General features: G+C 38.3%; 1 protein-coding gene across 2 annotated transcripts in view; it reads right to left on the minus strand.

Annotated features, from left to right (window-relative positions):
* OFD1 (OFD1, centriole and centriolar satellite protein) overlaps positions 1 to 14504 on the minus strand; it is a 28701-nt gene that overhangs the window by 13994 nt on the left and 203 nt on the right. The window contains exons 2-16 of one of the 2 annotated variants that reach the window (XM_021410291.1): positions 14271 to 14346; positions 12188 to 12388; positions 11324 to 11392; positions 11211 to 11238; positions 10430 to 10537; positions 9589 to 9725; positions 7664 to 7837; positions 7011 to 7117; positions 6394 to 6513; positions 4539 to 4612; positions 3770 to 3861; positions 3425 to 3614; positions 2581 to 2711; positions 2149 to 2260; positions 156 to 767 (exon numbers count right to left, since the gene is read on the minus strand). In XM_021410291.1, coding sequence (XP_021265966.1) covers positions 156 to 767; positions 2149 to 2260; positions 2581 to 2711; positions 3425 to 3614; positions 3770 to 3861; positions 4539 to 4612; positions 6394 to 6513; positions 7011 to 7117; positions 7664 to 7837; positions 9589 to 9725; positions 10430 to 10537; positions 11211 to 11238; positions 11324 to 11392; positions 12188 to 12355 — 2122 coding nt within the window. In that variant the 5' untranslated portion in view covers positions 12356 to 12388; positions 14271 to 14346. The remainder of the gene's footprint in view (positions 1 to 155; positions 768 to 2148; positions 2261 to 2580; positions 2712 to 3424; positions 3615 to 3769; positions 3862 to 4538; positions 4613 to 6393; positions 6514 to 7010; positions 7118 to 7663; positions 7838 to 9588; positions 9726 to 10429; positions 10538 to 11210; positions 11239 to 11323; positions 11393 to 12187; positions 12389 to 14270; positions 14347 to 14504) is intronic. The other variant, XM_021410284.1, reaches the window with a different exon arrangement.

Genomic DNA, 14504 nt, shown 5'->3' on the forward strand with positions numbered 1-14504 from the left:
CTGGAGCAGGTGACCCCTGCTAAGGTGCAGCCCTGCTATGATTCTCCTGCTCCTGAGAAAATAAACTGATGAGTGAAAGATAACCACTGATAAATCTTTCTCTTTGAGCCATTCAAGAGGAACTCCAATCAGTTTCCATAATAACAGTAACTTACCATCTGAACGGTTCTTGTTACGGAGAACTCTTTCCAATTTGTAAACAGGAGTAGAAGAAAGGCACTTAGAAGGAGGCACTCCTTTGTGTGGTGGTGTTGAAGGATTTTTAAAGGCATCAGGCTGCCCATGTCTTCCAGTGTATTTTTCGCCTCTTGGGCTGCTCAGAGGGGAATGCTGGGAGCCAGGATTATCCTCCAGAAGCTCATGCTGCGTAGTCAAGGGGACTCTACCAATAGCACACTGGAGAAGTAAAGGGGACTGCATCTTTCTTGGTGTTCTGCTTGCAGCTGTATCCTGCATTATCCTGTGTTGGTAGTTTCTGTAGGCTTCTTCAAAATACTCTGCCTCTTTTTCTAGTTCTTTTATTCTAGCCCGGGTTTGTGCCATATACTCCAGGTCAGAATCTGGAGAGACACTACATGTCTGTAACTGCTGGTGATAGCCAGCTCTTGGCACAGCATTTCCCTTGACGACATCACTCATAATGGTATTCTTCAGGAATAGGCTATCTGCATAAATATCATGAGGTACAATCCTATCATCAATGAGGTCAATGACAGAGCGGTCAACGAGTGAAGGCTTGGGATTCCGAAACACTTCATTTTCCAGAGCTTCCAGATCAAGAATGTGAGCGACAGGTAAGACAGAGAGAGATCCATAAATAAACAGAAGTAATAACACATGGCATTTTGTTTCACCAAAATAATTTTAAAATGGATTTATTCAGATTTGGGAATTCAATGTATTGGTTTAAATGTATTTTTATGTAGCCACAGAGCTGCAAATTATCATCAATTTAATTTTAGATGTAATTCTTCCACATAAAACCATATCTTAAAAATACATTCTTACTAAACAATTTTTTGTTATTTCTTCAATTGTGTTTAAAAAAGAAAACAAAATGTCAACACTTTGGATGCAGTACATCCAGCCATGTTGCTACAGTGTGGTGGACACAAGCCAGGCTAAAAACCTGCCTCTATTTAGATCAAAAAGAAATTGGGAAAAAGTAATGCAAAACATATGAATGGGTTATTAAAATAATAAAAATAAAACCATAAAAAGCATTCCTCAAAAATCATCAGCTACATTGAAATTTTCAGGGCTGTCAGCTTCCTGGTTTGCCTCTGTTTCAGTAAGCCCTGAAGACCCATCTTTCTCAGCAAAATGACCGCTTTATTTTTATTCCAACTAAATAGTTCTTCAATAATATCCTTAACAATGCTGCAAAATAGAAGTCCATGCAGAACTACTTCATTAAATTAAAATATATTTGTTATTTTGACACTGATTAATTTCCAATTACAAATGGTACTGGCAGTTATACCATGTATGAAAATATGCATACTGGTCTAATGAATAATGTAAAATATTGCGTGTACTGAACTATGGTGCAACATATTCTACATAACGTATAATCATTGCAGAATTCAATTCTACATTTTTAATTTACTTACCCGTGTACCAAAAATGAAATCTATCATATTTGATATTAGCAATTTGACAGGCATCTTCAGAATTACATTTCTTCAGCAGATTGAATTGCTTTACAAAGTGTCTTCGCCTTCCTAATGTCTGTGCGAGGTGCTTAAGTTATTAGTTTTGACAACAACTGTTTAAAAGTTAGATTTAAATTGCGTGCTATGTAATTCAATTATTCTTACTATGAACGCTCGTGAATCAAGATGCATTAAAACACAATTCACCCCTGTGAAAAAAAGTGATTATCACCAAACATTAATGTCTTTATACTGAGTCAAAACAGATACAATAAGAAAATGTTAAGTGTTCACAGAAGAACATTTTCCCTTCCTCCTATGTGTTTGTTTTCTGAAAGGGCAGTTGTAAGGCTTTTAAACAGATTTTAATTTTAAGCTTGATATATACTCAATGGCAACATTTTAACTGAAGGATTTTTTCAGAATCTGGAAGTTCTTACACTGATTAGGTAAGCAAACTTCATAAAGGACGTCTTTAGTACAAGACACAAACCTGCCTGTGTTTGTTTCAACTGTAGTTTCAGATCTTCAACCTGCACATTTAACTTCCTGACAGTAGCCTCAGAGTCCAACAGCTGGGTCTTTAACTGGGCAGAACGCTCAACCTAAAGCAGATCCACAGGAAACAAGACATGGTAATTCTTAAAAGTAGAATAATCTGAACTGTTTGAACGCTCATTTCTTTCTCAGTGCTCTTCAGGCCCAGCAAAACCTGTGAAAGTCAGCACTGACAACTCAACGGCTTGAGAAGACTTACTCTGGTTGTTTGGTTGGTTTATGTTTGTTGTTGTTTCTTTCTTTCTGTAAGTTGTTTACATAAAAACAAGCAGAGTGCAAAGCATTCCCCTAACTACCTGCAGAGCAGCCTGCACAGGTACACAGATAAATGTGAACAGGATGACAAAAAGAAGAAAGAATAATTTACCTCACTTTGTAGCTGCTTTTCCAAAAACTGCTTATGACTTTCAAATTCATCCACTGCCAGCCTCCTGGAATGTTCCACCTTCCTCAGCTCTGCTTGGCAGGCCAGGTGCTCTGCTGAAGGCTGGGACAGTTCTTCCGCAAAAGAGAAATGACAGTCTGACATAGAATAATTGTGCACGTCTCTATAATATATCTCTTTGAAACTTAAGGCTCGTTTGTTTTCAAGGACATAGCAAAGTCTTCTAAAATTAGGCTTCGTTTGAAGCAAGTACGTAAGATTTTTTTTTTTTCCTTTCACAAAGGACTGAAGTTTTGTTAGCATAATTGCTTGAGAACTAGATACGTTGTCCTACTATAGAAGAAAAATACATAACCCGACCTAACTGGGTGTATACATCTCTACTTTCTAGTCATCTCAGATGCACATTAAAAATAATCAGCACTTTACAACGACAGTCACAAAATCATAGAATATTCTGAATTGGAAAGGACCCATAATGATCACCGAGTCCAACTCCTGGTTCCACGCAGGCTCACCCTTCAAGACGCAATAGTATTTTTACCATTATTAACCATATTAGTGCTATTATTGGAAATACTGTACTTCTCTTTTCAAGAGGTGGAAGGGATATTCATGTTACTATAGCTACCAACTAATTCAGCATTTCTACTATGCAGATATACTGAAGAAAATAAAATATCAGGGACTTAGATTCATCAGTTGGGGGTTAGTGCCAACTAACAGTAAACATAATACAAAGAATGTATTTTAATGAAAATGCATTTCTAAACAAATACTTTAAATAAAACACGAACAAGAAAATGACTAAATCATTCACACTGACTGTCTCGAAGATGCTGGTTCTCAGTGCGAGTCTCATCCAGCTGTTGCCTAAGAAGTTTATTCTGCACTTGGAGCTCCAGTTTCTCCTCCTTTAGCAAAGGATAGTCTGATACCTCTTTCAGTTTTTCTGTCAACAACTGATTCTGTTTATTTACCAACAGAACCTGAGCCTTCACTGACTCCAAATCCAGCTGCAGATAAAGAACAATTCAGAAGCTTATGAAGACGTTTCTGGAGAGAAACTGTTATACTAATAAACTGGATTTTATTTCACTTATTTTTTTTTAAATGTAGCTCACATACAGTTATTAGAATACAGTTTCTCTAAATTCACATTTAGCATTACCTCAAGTTCTTTCGTGCGTGATACAGCTTGCTTGAGTTCCTCCTTTTTGGAGTTAACGGCAACAGCTTCTTCACGCAAAAGCATGGCCTTCTCTGCAGGGAGGATTACAAATGCTGAATTAAATTAATAGACAATTATATTAAGGTCTGTATCAGCAAAAAAATTTAAGCTGCTAAGTCCAGCATTCAACTTAATTCAAGAATTAAAAATAACTGAGTGTCACGTATGTATACATACGCCTTCAAAATTATGTAAATCACTGTGTGAGTGTATACATATGCATATGTAAAGCTATTTTAGAATTAAGTAAATCAAATTCATATGCACATGATATATCATTTCTTTCACATGACCCCAGCTTAAAAGTCTAAACATGCTATCTGCCTCAGCCTCTCTTCTCAAGCTTTGGTTAAACATCTTGTGCACAATAAATGCAGAAGCTGGCAACGATTCAATCAGGCTGTACCAGAGTTCAATTAGAGAACGAGTGAGCTGGGAGAACTTCAGAAAGAGCTGGGGAATTGAAAAAGCAGGCTTTCAGCCTCCGTGTGAAGCACCAGCTCCTGGCTCCCACTGCATTTTAAACCGCAAGGAGCGGCTGACCTGCCATTGGATCTCGCTACATGTATTTCAAAGCCTGAGTTGGTGGCTTTTCTGCCAGTTATGCCTCTCTTACTGAACACTGTCACTGTTCAGTAACAACACTGCTTTGATATCTGTTAGTAAAAGCTCTCAACGGCTGCTTTATTAATCACAGAGAGATGGGTACCTTTATTTTTTTTCTCATCTTCAGTAACTTTATTGGTTCTGGCTATATATTCTTCTTTTAATTCAAGCTGATATCTAGAAGCAAAAAGATTGAAAACTTCAAGCAGCTGCAGGGTGCTACCGGATCATCTAGCCTGGTCTGCAACAGATTAAACAAACTGTGTTCCCTCAACCTCTTCTCAGAGGTCACCATCACTATCCCCACAGACCTCTACTAGGCTCTCTCCAGCTTCTCCACAATTCTGTTGAACTGAGGAGCCCAAAACTTGGCATGATATTCGTAGTGCAGCCTACACCAGCACCTTACGGGGACAACAACCCCTCAGCCTGTTGACCAAGCTGCTGCTAACGCAGCCATCATGCTGTTGCCAGAGCATGCTGGTGGATGAGTCAATCTGGTTCTCACTGCAACTTCCATGTCCAGAAAGGCTGCTACTCAGTCCATTCCTTCTCCCCAATTGTTCCACTGCGGAAGGATTCTCTGCCCCGCGTGCTGAGCTTCGTGGTTCTCCTTGTTAAAATCCTAAGGTTTATGTTGGCACAGTCCCCAAGTTTACCAAAGTCTGTCTGCATTGAAACACCGTCATTTGTTGTGGCAGCCATTCCCTTTAATTAAGCCTCACGTTCAAAGCTGCTGAGAGCACACAGCATCATCATCCAGATCATGGATAAAGGTGTTGGATGGTACAAGACAGTACTGTCCCCTGGGCTTCTCTGCATGCCGCCACCCACCAGCTAGACATTGAGCACTGTCCAGGTATTCACAGCCCAGCAGTCATCCACCTTTACTGTTCAATGTTATGGAAATCTCCAGGAGCATTACAAGTATTTCTTGTAACTAGCTGTTAGTGACTAACTGGTAAAACAAGGTACCAAGGAGGGTCAGTTAGGTCTGCATTTCAATGTTCTCTGACAAAACCCTGGTATCTACTCAGTTCCAGCCGAGACATCATTCTTATCAAAACCTGCTCTTTACATCTTTCCTCTGCAATTTAAGCACAGACACACCAACCCAGATAATACTTATTGCTTACTGGCAGCTGATACCAACAGTTGATATTTGGCTTGCAAGAATAAGTTACAATACATCAGACATTCAGTTTACCTTTCTAACTGGATGACTGTTTCATGCCATGATATAAGCATGAGCAGTAACACACTGAGAGCATCTGCTGCATCAAGAAGCCAAGTGACCAAAGCACTCGAAGCACAGTAACAAAGGTGGGATATACCCACTGCAACACCTCAAATGTGGTCACAGATGAGCATTTCAAAGAGCACTTGTACGCAAATTCTTTGCAATCACGTTGAAACAGATTAGAGTCAGTAAGAGAGGGTGACCTACAACAGAGACCCCAAAAATGAGGAGGCATTAAGCTAAGAACTAACCTGCCTGTGTGGGCTGGTGTGTCTCTCACTGCTTTTCCAAGAAACTTCTAACCTCTCTTTAACTGTAATTTAACCTCCATGCCTTTTCTGGATCCATAAAAGGGACAGTTCTTTTAATCTTGGCCAAAGGAAGTTACTAATGCTTCACATCCTCTTGTCTAAACATACAATTTATCTCACATCTCTTTCCCATATAAAGAACACAGAATTTAAGCTACAAAAAATAATATAGCCTATAATCAAAAGAGAATTATTTTTTGTAGTAAGCATTTTCTGAATCTGATAGAACATCTTGACTTGCTAGCGAAGAGAAGCAAAAATGTAAATAATTCCAGGCAATTAAGAACTAATAATAACTTGTAAGTCCTTACTTTGTTACATTTCTCAAAAGAAATCCTATATTTTTTTAATTTCCGTTTTCATAGGAATTAATATATGTCCTATTAGAGACAAAAGAAAGGAGTTACTTTAAGAGTTCAGTCTTAAGCTTTTGGTCATAAGTCTCCTCTATGTTCTTCACAGCAACCTCCCGACGTCGAAGTGCATCATCAATAGTTTTATTTTTCTCTTCCTGAAGCTTCTGAGTGCTGAAATATTCATAAACATACAGTGACCAGTTACAAAGCCAAAACTTTGAGGTTTTCAATTTTTTTTTTCTTAAAATAACATTTAGAGCCATTAAAGGGTGATGTGTTTGCTTGGAACACCTTAGCAATTTAAAAAGATGATCAGAACCTGTCATTCTATCTCATTAAGAACAAGAAGATGTGACACAAACTAAATTGTCTTAATTAAAATCCAGTACCAACCAATTACGCAGCTCTCCCGGGGCAACCCTAGCTCAGCTTCCCACACCAGAAAGCCTTCAAAAGAGATCAAGTAGCATGCCCAACGCTATCAGCACCCTCTGCTGGCTTGTTAGAAAAAAAATACACAAGTTTTTGTGGGATGCTCATTTTGCCATATGAAAGAGATGATAGAGCAATAAAGGTAGTATTTAAAACACAGAAGCAGTAACAACTTGAAGTGTGCTTTCCAGAATAACAACAATATTTAGAATTGAATATGCCCTTCAGCAACTTACATTTCAAATGCCTCGATTCTTTGCTTCAGTTCCGCCTCTCTGGTCCTCATGACTTCGATATCTTTCAGCAGACTTTGTCTCTGAGCATATACTTCCTTTGCTTCTATCTGAATCACAAAACACTACTGTTAGTTTTACTTCACAGTCTCTATCATTAAAGGAGGAGATGCTTACAGCAAAGGCAATGGCTACTGAAACTCTTCTACATCCAATGACATGTATCTGTTTATCTGTACCATGTGGACTACATATCCCGTTTAGTTCAGAGTTCTTATAAGCAATTGAAAGAAGTTATAGTAGAACTAAATACTGTGTTTTGGAAATAAAAGAGCAAACAGCTGCATCAACTCCTAAAAAAATCTCAGTGGTCTGAATTCAATGAAGTTATTAAAACAGATTAAAAAGTATTTATTACAGCTCAACCCTAGCTTGCAGAACTGTTCCTTTTCCAGCGAACTTTGCTTAAATATTTAACCATACTCATCCTTGTATTTGCTGAACGGGTTCCTCTATTATGAAAACAAAAGTAAATTCCAAGTTTTCACGAATAAGCTGAATAAGAACCAAAGGTAAATCTGCCACAGATAGAAGAACAGTTTGACTGACTCACAATCACTTTGCACTAGATTAAGAACAAGTACTTGGAATTTTACCTCTTGTTGTTTCTGCAGCCTCTCAATAGCATTCTTTTCACGAGAAATCAAAGCTTCAGCCTTTGCTTGATGTGTCCTTTCTAACTCGTACCGTAGCTCAGAGATTTCTTTCTGGCTTTGTGCTTTCTCCTCCATTTTAATCTTGGCTATTTCAACTTCTTTAAAATGCTGAAGCTTTTACATATAGGAGGAAAAGAGGGTTAAACAGGACCCTTTCAAAACAACGACAATTGATGCAACCTCACACAATTCTCCAAAATTTGAAGATGATGGAAAGTAAGCATACCAGCATAAAAATGTGAGGAAAAAAAATGAGCAAAAGAAAAAAAAAGAAATGATGGAAAAACTGTAAGACTGGATAAAATAAGGTTAAAGAGAGGGGAAAAAAATAACACACTTGTAACGTCTGATCAAGGAGTTCAGTCCTATGGACATGGATTTGTGAAAAGCGGTGAGACAGCACAGCCTCACTTGTACATACACAAAGTGGGTTAGAAATGTCCTACAGCAATTCAACTCACTTCACATTGCTACAGAATCTTAAAGTTAACTGAATTGAGAAGTGATTTTTATCTGCTTTAGTCTCCAATCTCCTGCTTTGCTTAAACTGAGACAAACTTAATGCCCAAATTAGCATGCTTTATGTACCAAAAATCCAGTGTCTACCGAGGAGTGAAGATTAAAGGAAAAATGAAGATAAAATGCACAGACTTTAGTTTTAACTCTCCATCCTTCTACTTCTCTATCTTAATAGATATGATTAAATTGTTTTCCTCAAACAGTTTACATGCAGATGAGTGCCTTTCAAAGTGTGCCTAAAAATTTTTATTTATACTTTTTTCTATTGAAATAAGCTTTTGATCTTGACAAAAAAACATATTTTGAATTGCAGTATATTCTCTCTGCTCCATTTTTCAGACATAAGATCTACTGACAGACTTTTTATATTCATAAAGTGAAATAAAAGACTCCAAAAGAGCTTTGTGTTTAATTACAGGAAGAAAAAAAAACATGGAATAATTCATAATATCATGTCTGTTCTGATTTTGTTTCTGTGCAATGCTTTGAAATAGAATATAAACTCTAATCAGTATTAAAAAATTAAATTTATCTGTCAAAGTATACAGCAATAATTCATGCCTCTCATCATACTGAAATTTCAGCTCCAAAATTTTAACTGGGAAGGGAAATAGTTTACTATGAAATGCAAACACTTCCCGATAAGACAAAACAACCAAAGAGCAAATAAAATGTACCAAATTAAGAAGCAAAATAAGAAAAAGTTGTGTTACCAAACTAACATAAGGATAAAGACCTTAACATTCTGTAGATGTATTTAAAAAAAAAAAAAAAAAAGGATAAATGAGAATATACACATGCAGTATCATCAAATTAAGAATTGGTAACTGATTCACTTAGCTTTTTGTATTTGTAATTATTCATGATCGGCCATATTTAGTCATATTCATATCAGCCATATTCATATCAGCCATATTTGAGCGTATTAACAGGAGGGGGAACGATTGTTCACGAGGGCGGATAGCGATAGGACAAAGGGGAATGGTTTTAAACTGAGACAGGGGAGATTTAGGTTAGATATTAGGTTAGATATTAGGAGGAAGTTTTTCCACACAGAGGGTGGTGACGCACTGGAACAGGTTGCCCAGGGAGGTTGTGGATGCCCCGTCCCTGGAGGCATTCAAGGCCAGACTGGACGTGGCTCTGGGCAGCCTGGTCTAGTGGTTGGCGACCCTGCACTTGGCAGGGGGGTTGAGACTCGATGATCTTTGAGGTCCTTTTCAACCCAAGCCATTCTATGATTCTATGATTCTATGATATTTCTTCAAGTCTTCTTAAGTATTAAAGGACTGTAAGGTGTCAGTATTCACAAGTTTCTCCCTCAAATTCAGTTGCCAGAGTGATACCTTTTGAGACATCTCTGCTTGAAGCTGCTTCTCTATTTCTTTCCTATATTCGTGAAGTTTGGCCTCTAAAGGTTCGTATTTATGATGCTGGGGATAGGAATCAGCAAACTGTTCATCGATGAGCTGAAGTTTTTCAGCTATTAAAAAAAAAAAGCAACATAACTATCGTAACTTAAAAATAAGTTAGTCATCACACTTATCCCACCAAAAACTGTACGGCGCTATGTCTCTGCATGAAGCTCCTCAGTGCACATAAATATCACTGTCATAGAAAGTCCTGTGTCAGTGGTAGCACAGAAATGGCATTTATCAGCTCTTTGTCACACAATACACATGCAACAGGAGGGACTCAACTGTTCAGGCACTACTTGCGGCATATCTTGTCATTCATCCTCCTTACTACGGAGGACAAGTTTTCTTTTGCATGTAACTTCTACATTTTAGTATTAATAATTGTGTGCATATTACAATTCAAGAATTCCCAATCTGTGCCTAAAAAACTCAAACACTATCATACAGAAAAGCAATGCATGCAGTTACAATTATGTTTTCCGGAACGTATTTCAGCACATCCCATTCACAGTCCATTTAAGATGTCACAGCTGTCAGTTAAATGCCTGAGAAAACAGCTGAATGATAAAAACAAGAAAATAAAAATTGTAGCAGGACTTTTGTCTTATTTTAAGAAACATTAGGAAAAACCCTGTACAAGCAATATATGCATAACCTCTATTCATTGTTACTTTCGGTTACACTAGGGTAAGTGATGAATGTATACCACCCACACCGTTTACCAACATGGAAATGTTTGGGGAGACTTACTTGCAAAGGCTGCACTTACCAAGAGATTCTCTGTAAGGAGGTATGGAGATTGTCTGAGTTTCTCTGTCATTACATTCTTTACTTAGATGATGTTCTGTAAGCCCCATTAAAATCTGCATAAGAAAACCTTTCAAGATCCAATAGATCAGTTACTTCTGAGATCACATCAAAATTTATTTTTCAAGCCTGCAACTAAGGAAGTCATTTTCACTACACAAAGAAAAACAACCCAATTAACTGAAAGAACACAGTGAATACTGAATAAAAATCAATGCTAGTAAGCTACCGATTTTTACTAGAAGTATTCTTTATTGAAAGTGTATTCCACTCCATTTCATTCTTTTCCTTTCTTCTGTTTCTCTTTGTCTCTTTAACTGCTATGGTCATTTGATGGAACAGATTATTATTACTGTAGTTACAATGACATTAGGGAACAGTGGTTTCTGAAGACCAAGTTACTTCAGGCTATTTAATATAGCCAGGTTTCATCATGCAGGTATGAGAATGATTTCTCACATTAAAAAAAAAATTAAAAAAAATGGAAAGTCAGCTAAACTTTTAACTGCCGTTTGAAATAGATGCAAGCTAATAGTTGTAATGCTCATCAACACTGGAGTGAAAAACATCCAAAGATCATTACATTTAATACCTGATGTACAACAACTTTCAAAATCTTATTAAATAAACGCTATTCCAGATCAACATATGTTCAAGAAATCTGAGTTTCTATTGCTAGCATCTTAATAAAAATGAAGGCGACACAACTATCCTTGTTTCCATCATGTATAAGTATCTTGTACCTTTATTCTCCTTCTGAGTTCCCGAAGTCTGTAAGAAATAAGACAGTATTTTAGCCAGTCTACATCATCACAATTGGAAGCCTAGCTTACTTTCAGAATCAAAACAACTTTACCAGTGATTTGCACAAACTGGATTTTGGATTGATCCTCAATAATTGAAGAAGATCTTGCACAGACAACAGCTTTCAGAAAAAGAAAAAAGAGAAAGCAGAAAAGGTTAAATACTTTAACAATGCAACAACCACCATTTTACAGTTGTTGAACATCTTCCAGTTGAGAAAGATCTATTTATCACCTTGTAAAAAAGTTTTCAGCAGCTTACTGTTCAAGTTCCACATTTGCTTATCTCTGTTACCAAAGATATATGGCAGTGCATCGTTCTATGACAAACTGAAGCTTTGAAGAGAGGGCTTTGTTTCCTCCCAAACCTGGATGCATGCTCTTGCTACTCTCCCTGCCTCTTCACCTGATTTACCATATCAATCAGATGAGCTCACTAATCCAGATGACAACTAACTGCTCACCAGCTCAAGAAATTAATTTTCAGTTAGGAAAAAAACTCACCGTATTATCATTTACTCGCAGAGGACAAACAAACAAAGGGCAAAGACTGCCCTTTTCAGCCAGAACTTATAACTAGAAACAGAAACTGATTGTGAACCACACTTTCAGTGAACTGAAAGGCTAGCTTTAATAAGGGTCAGCTCCCCAAGAGGCCTGCAACATGAATTGTCATGTCAAACCACAGCTATGGGTGAAGCAAGCATGTGGCTAAGAGGGTGGCACTATGCCTTTCCAACACAGTGTCTTTAGCCTGCTGTGGGTTTAAAGTTTTCATATATGTAGACCTGAATATTTAAGTCTTTTACACAGATGATCCTTAACAGGGATTTCTGTCCATTCTGTCGGAATATAACAACTCCCCAGAAAGCAAAGCTCCTCGAGAAGTCTTAAAGGAAGTGGATTACCGAACTTACCTTCTTTTTCTCTAAGCCACTTTCTGGAAAGAAAACAGAAAGCGAATACTCATAGCCACATCTCTGCAGATGATCTGCCACCAAACTGTTGGAAGCTGTGATCAAAAGCGAACTGTCGTCACTTGGAACAGTTTGTGGCTGAAGTTCTCCACTTAAAATGGGGTGCATAAGTTCATGGATCAGCTGTTTTCGGAGCTGCGTCTGACACAAGAAAAACATTTAGTATCAGGTAACCTGAGAATATAAGCAGAGTTTTTGTTTCTCAAAAATCAGCAAGCTCACACTTTACTTCTACATGTTATATTACAACCTACATACCAGGAGTGGGCAGCCTCATGCTGGCAGAGCTTAGAGGAGTGCCTTTCTTCAAAACACCCTCAAGTGGTGCTAAAGTGATCTTAGGCTATCCCTCAAGATGTAACAGGTGTAGGACTGAGAAGTACTCAGCCAAAAGCCACACAAACTCCAGTACCCTCGGTTTCAATTTCAGATCACCGCTTTCTTGTTCCCTTATCTACTGTCTTAAAAAGAGCCTGTCTGATATCACTTCAACTTCAGGTGTACTTGGAAAACTCACTAGTCCTCTACTGAGTCCTATGTCAAGAAGTTGCTGATTGCATCCCAACAGCAACTGTGCAACAGCAACAACATTTCTAAAGTTGATTAAAGAAACAGTGCGTTAGCAAAAATGGGATGAAATACAAAATGTTTAGCAAAACATAGAGAAGCTAGATCACATCAGACTGCCCTCATATGTTAGCATGCCTGTAAATGAGGTTGATAACAGAGGAAAAAAATGAAGGTAGCTGATAAAATCATTTCCTGTAATTTCTGAACTTGTCTAGTTTCAGCTAACTTTGACAGAGATGAAAGCATCCCCTAAACAAGTGGGACCTGCAACTTCTTGCAGATCGTGTTACAAACTGGAGTGGAAAACAGCGCTAAATCTCTGTCCCTGCTAAGAGAAAGGAAGGCAAACATCAGTTGTGCTACTACTCTGACAAGAAGCACCTGGCCATTCAGCACACCTGCAGGTTCAGACTCAACCTGCCTCTGACCAGCAGAGGCAGTCAGATCAGGGGAAAGCCGGGAGTGTTGTCTTTGGAAGATGCAAGTGTGCCAGCAGGAATCGGTTAAAAAAAAAACAAAAAACAAACAAAAAAAACCACTCAACTGTATTAGTTCTTCAGCTCAGAAAAGCTACAAAATCTTTAATAGGACGAACAATCTCATAGTCAAAGAAAATTAAAGCAGAAAAATAGACTTAGATAGCATGTTGCTATTTGCTAAGTCAAACAAGATGGGAAACAGTCCAAGCACTGAAAGCTTGCTATGGAAATCACTGAGGGAGAAAATAAGTTGTCCTAAATACAAGATTCTTGGCCTTATCAGCTGCGTTCTTGAAATACAGTTGTTTTTTTTTTTTTTAACTGTACTGAATTTGACAAAAAATAGGAGCTAGAAAAAATCCCAGTGACACAAAGCTGGAAATAAAAGTACATCAGGATCAGTATGTCATAAACAACACAACCAGATGCCTAAACACCAGCAAAAATGAAACTGCATGAAAGACAAGATATCAACATTTAAGGCATTATACACATTCTGCTACACATGTGGGACTGCTTGGGAAAAGCGGACGCGTCCTTCCAACCATGTCCAGCGCTACAATTGTAAGATGCCTCAAAACAAGATGCATGCAGCCTTCCAAAGAAATAGAAACGGATACTGCTCTAAGCTGTGTCTGGAAAACTCAATGCAATCATGATAGGCTTGCTTTAAGAACAGGGGAAAGACTTCACGCTGATGCAGTGGGCTGCCGGGATAACCAGCAACGAGTCTGTTGCACCCTGACTTGGTCAGCACTGTGAAGCTGAATGCTGAAGGAAAGGCACAACTACCGTCTAAAGACTCATACAGAGGAGTGGGAGCTATTTAGACTGAAGGATACCTTCAGCACACGAATAAGAGCCAGAAGGACCACAAACAACAAGCCCAGGCTACAAGCAGAACAAAGCGTCACTCTAAAAAAAAGAAAAAAGAAAAACAAAACAGGAGAATAATTCATACGGTGCTTACTTACAGTAGTTAACCCTCCTGACCAACACCCTGAGACTAATCCACAACGAGCACCGCTTCTGTTTACCAAGCACCTGCTCCTGGCACCAAGAACAACGCAATTAGGCCACAGCAAAAGCAACGTGTCCGGGGAGAAAGGGAAAGGCCGGGGATGATCCTTAGGGGTCCCGTCCAACTCGGGACATTCAATCGTTCTGAGCTTTATTCAGCGCAGAATGTCACCGCTTACAACGTTACG

This window comes from Numida meleagris, chromosome 1 (genome assembly GCF_002078875.1).
Source record: "Numida meleagris isolate 19003 breed g44 Domestic line chromosome 1, NumMel1.0, whole genome shotgun sequence".
Classification (NCBI taxonomy): domain Eukaryota; kingdom Metazoa; phylum Chordata; class Aves; order Galliformes; family Numididae; genus Numida; species Numida meleagris.